The 4,524-nt window shown below is 32.8% G+C and overlaps 1 protein-coding gene across 1 annotated transcript; it reads left to right on the top strand.

Moving 5' to 3' along the window:
- The first annotated feature begins 1,991 nt into the window (after positions 1–1,991).
- Positions 1,992–4,243, top strand: ECHIA (enoyl-CoA hydratase/isomerase A). The gene is made up of 5 exons (XM_089402482.1): positions 1,992–2,145; positions 2,374–2,591; positions 3,033–3,232; positions 3,388–3,670; positions 3,802–4,243. Exons 1-5 carry the CDS (start codon positions 2,082–2,084, stop codon positions 3,910–3,912), a joined length of 876 nt encoding a protein of 291 aa, XP_089258608.1. The 5' UTR covers positions 1,992–2,081; the 3' UTR covers positions 3,913–4,243.
- Positions 4,244–4,524: the final 281 nt, after the last annotated feature.

The following is a 4,524-nucleotide window of genomic DNA, read 5'->3' on the forward strand; positions in this document are numbered from 1 at the left end:
ATCATGTTTCACCAAAACCATCTTTGCTTAGGTTACAATTTCTTTTACCATCCTTCCAAAAGCTCCCTTCTTGAACTCCTCCTCTATTTGTGAAAAATATTGGCTAAATTTAGTTGCAAATTCGATGATGTATCCTTCTATTATAATTTTAACATGAAAACCAACAACTCTTACAACTTCAATGTTGACTATATATAATACAATTCGGCTCTAAACATTCCGCTAAATCTCTCTCCTCACTTTCTAGGCTAACCAAGGGTGCTTTCCTACTCTACTCATCTAGTAAAAAAACACCACTATAAATTATAGTGAGATGACATCATAGTTGTCATGGTTATCATGCAATAATGCACATTGACAACCTTGGCATATTGACTCAAAATAGGTTTATTTTTCTAAACTAATGATGCTTCACATCGCACTAAGTTAACATGAAAAGCATACTTCCAAAACCATACAAACTTCATAATAATATCCCATGATGAAACCATTTTTCTATCAATTTGAGGCCTAGGTACAAATCAATGTCCAACAATAGGTTAATTGTAGTCTAGGTGCTAGCATTTTCAACCCCCTTGATGGAGATGTTTCACCCACATTATGCCCAACCATAGATGGCTGTCTATGGATTTAATTAATATAGCTAACATGATCAATGTCCATCCTAAAAGATATCCTTAGCAAACAATCAATATTATAGACCATTGACCCCATACCAAAATCACCACATAAAGAGTTAATTGATAACCATTATCTCTAATAATATCATTCTAACCAATAGGTGCAATAACTTATCCAATCAAAGAATAATCATTTTATGGGATAGATAAACAACACAAATACAATATATCATAACCATAAGTTAGAATTTGAAAGGAAAGCCTTATTCCATTGATTTGCATTATAATCTAGTACATCATGACATAGTCTTGATCAACGACTAGTGTGGAATAACATTATATAATAGTTTTTAAATCCAATGCATTCAATTATTTAACATTTAAATTTTATTTAACCACTATCCAATCAACATTTATCTAATCCTTTAATATAATAAAACCATTTATACACATGCACTTGAAGTTGAAAAGGTTAATTCAAAACCATGTATTTGTTGGAGTACTTCAAGCTCCCTTACTCATTAACTAGGTGATATTTGTCTCACATTTGTCTAGGTAGTCTCAATTTTCCACCACTCTCTTAACATATATTTTAATTTAATTATATTTAAATTAAGTTACTTTAATTATATATTTAATCTAACACCACATATCCGTCTTTTCCTATGAGAACAACACAATTGTACCTTATATTGAAAAAAATATCAATTTTCCATACAAATCTATATAAATAATAAGTTAAAAAATATGATATTAAAATTTATAAAAAACCATCCACAAATAGAGTTTTTATTATTTATGCCTAACCATAAATAATGAAATTATGAATTATCCTACTATTTTAATTGTAATTTTTATTAATATAAAGTTGTTTGTATTTATTGCTTTTGATTTCAATTTAATTATATTTAAATTTAATTAAATATAATTAAATGCTTCAGTGAACCTTTTTACTTTCACCGTTTTATGTATACTAGTAGCTTACTAAGTAGTTTCAGTTGTATAGTGCATATAACCAGGATGAAAAAACTTGTTAAATTTTATTTTTGGAACGCATATAGCAAATTTAGATGGCCAACTGGTTTCCCTTTGGGGCAGGTTGAAGCCACCACACGATGTATTTCATCTCTTTGATTATTATAAATAGAAAAAAAAAGCACCTTCTTTATATACAAAAATATATATCTATATATATTTACTATTTTTACTCTAATTTAAATATATACGTAAATTAAATTAAAATTGCTAAACCCGGTTCACATGTGAAAGCTAGTTAATGCCTTTGAAAGTTCAATAATTAAAACTAAGTTCTATCTGGAAAATAAAGTAAAGGAATAAATATTAAATAATTTGTTTGACAGTGGCTTTCCTATTCATTGATATAATAGGCTTCATTGGGTGTACCTTACCATAGCGGATCTTCACTTTCAGTCGATATACCTGATCCGTACCCTGACACGCATGCTCATACAATATTGTAGAAGAGCAAAAACTGCAGAGTTTCGTCCAATATTCTATTTAACAGGTCCGGAGTTTGATTCCCTGTTGTCTGGTTTTCAAGTTTTTTCACATTCTTGACTCAATATTTTAGGATTATGCGTCAACTCCAATACACGGGCTCCATAACTAGTTGCACATTTGTTTGCCAGGGATTCAGTTTATGTTCATGAGTTTGTTTTAGAAATTGGGTTGATGTGCTCATTCTGTTTGCGGATTCATTAACTGAAGAATTCTTACGGATAAATTTTGCCAGGAACAATGGAGGATTCTCAAAGATCCGGAGATCTTATATTAGTGAAAAAGAGAGAGAATGGGATAGCTTGCATAACCATAAACAGGCCCAAATCACTGAATTCATTAACAAAGAGCATGATTAGTGATTTGGCAAAAGCTTTTAAATCTCTGAATGGGGATTCCTTTGTCAAGGTTATCATCATTACAGGGGCTGGCAGAGCATTCTGTTCAGGAGTGGTATTTTTCTTTTCCTATTTCTGAGTTTGTTCAATTGGGTTTTATGTTTGATGTTCCCAATCAATATACGCATGTTCTATGTTTTTCACTTCTGGTTCATATGATCTTTTTCCTTAGGATTAGAATTGAGAGTCGAATATAAGTTTTAAAGATTTTATTTCTGTATTTGAACATTTCAGTTATGAAAATTATAGATTTTATTTGTGTATTTGAACATTTCAGTTATGAAAATTGCTGGTTCATTTTGGTTATAGGGGTTCAAAATATCTTGGAGGGATTTCTAACAACAAATATTCGTTTATTTGTTTCTAATGTGTTCGGAGGTCGGTTAGTCTAGGAAAATGTGCTCTTCATCTTCTGTGGCTTGGATTTTACAGATTGTGGATATATATATATATGTATATTGAGCATATGGATTGAAATGGGATGCATGATTTACAGGATTTGACAGCTGCCCAAGACGTTTTTAAAGGTGATGTAAAGAATATGGATGCAGATCCTGTCTATCAGATGGAACAATGTCGGAAGCCTATTATAGGGGCCATAAATGGATATGCTGTCACTGCTGGCTTTGAAATTGCTTTGGCATGTGATATTTTAATTGCTAGCACAGAGGCTAAGTTCATTGATACACATGCCAAGTACCATTTATAACCTCTTTCCATAAGTTTATATTTCTCAAAATAAATTGATTTGCTCTTTTCAGATCCCCTCATGGCCTTCTTATTTTGTATGCCATTTTTTCCTACTGATTGGCTAGAGGAATTGCCTGAATGGCACAATTTTTTGTCTCTAGGTTTGGAATATTTCCATCTTGGGGTCTCTCTCAGAAACTGCCTCGGATTATAGGAGTGAACCGAGCAAGGGAAGTCTCTCTCACTGCCATGCCATTAAATGCACAAAGTGCAGAGAAGTGGGGCTTAGTGAGCCGACTTGTTCCACCAGCAGATCTCATGAAAACTGCAGAGAGTGTTGCTGAATCCATTATTGGAAATCACGAAGATATGGTTTTGAGGTATAAAGCAGTTATCAATGATGGGATGAAACTTGCACTTGGGAATGCTCTTGAGCTGGAAAAGGTATGGCAGGTTTAAAGTCTTCATTCTTCTTGCTTTCATTAAATTTGTTCACTCTCTAGGCAAAAACACCTATTTTTACACTGAATCATCCCTCATGCACTTACTTTTTGTTGTCGCATCTATATGCTCAGAAGCTGGCTCATAGCTACTATGAAGGAATGGATCCGGAGATGTTTGTCAAAATGCAGAAGTTTATGTCAGGTCAGTCTTCACAGAAGACTAGACCACCTTCAAAGCTCTGATAATTTGTTGTGCCCTATTCCCTAAGAATGGGTTCTGGCTTGTATCCTGTACTAGTTGTTTGTTTACATTTCAATAAGTCAGTCAGTTATGTAAACACGACCACCTAAGAAAATGGTGTCGTTGTCCATTTGGTGTGCATCCGTTTTGGCCAAATGTTGTAGATTGCAGCAAAAAAGGTTGTCTTGCTCTTTAGGACTTTGATTGCACAGGAAGCAGCAAGATATTGTCTCATACAATGGCCGGCAAGACGATGTGCTAAAATGGACTGATTTAATGTCTATACATCCCACATAGAAATAAAGCCATGCATATTTTTGGCACTGTTGCTCATTTCTCTCTACGATCATGCTTTTTTTTATAACTTAATTATTTGACGAATATAATGTTTTCAATATTACCCTGTACAAATCCGTATTTGTTTGGTATTAATTGTTCACAGTATGTTATTATGTATATATTAAAGGTTTGGCAAGATAATTCACCCTATACAAACACAATCATTTTAAATCTATTCCTGTATCTAACTAGAGACTCTACTGGACTACTACTTGCTATTATATAACATGGTCTGTTATATACCTAATTGGTTACTTTTTTTCCTTCTTTTTCCA

This window comes from Pinus tabuliformis, chromosome 2_1 (assembly GCF_031772625.1).
Source record: "Pinus tabuliformis cultivar Carrire ecotype Pingquan chromosome 2_1, CPIR1, whole genome shotgun sequence".
In the NCBI taxonomy this organism is placed as follows: Eukaryota; Viridiplantae; Streptophyta; class Pinopsida; order Pinales; family Pinaceae; genus Pinus; species Pinus tabuliformis.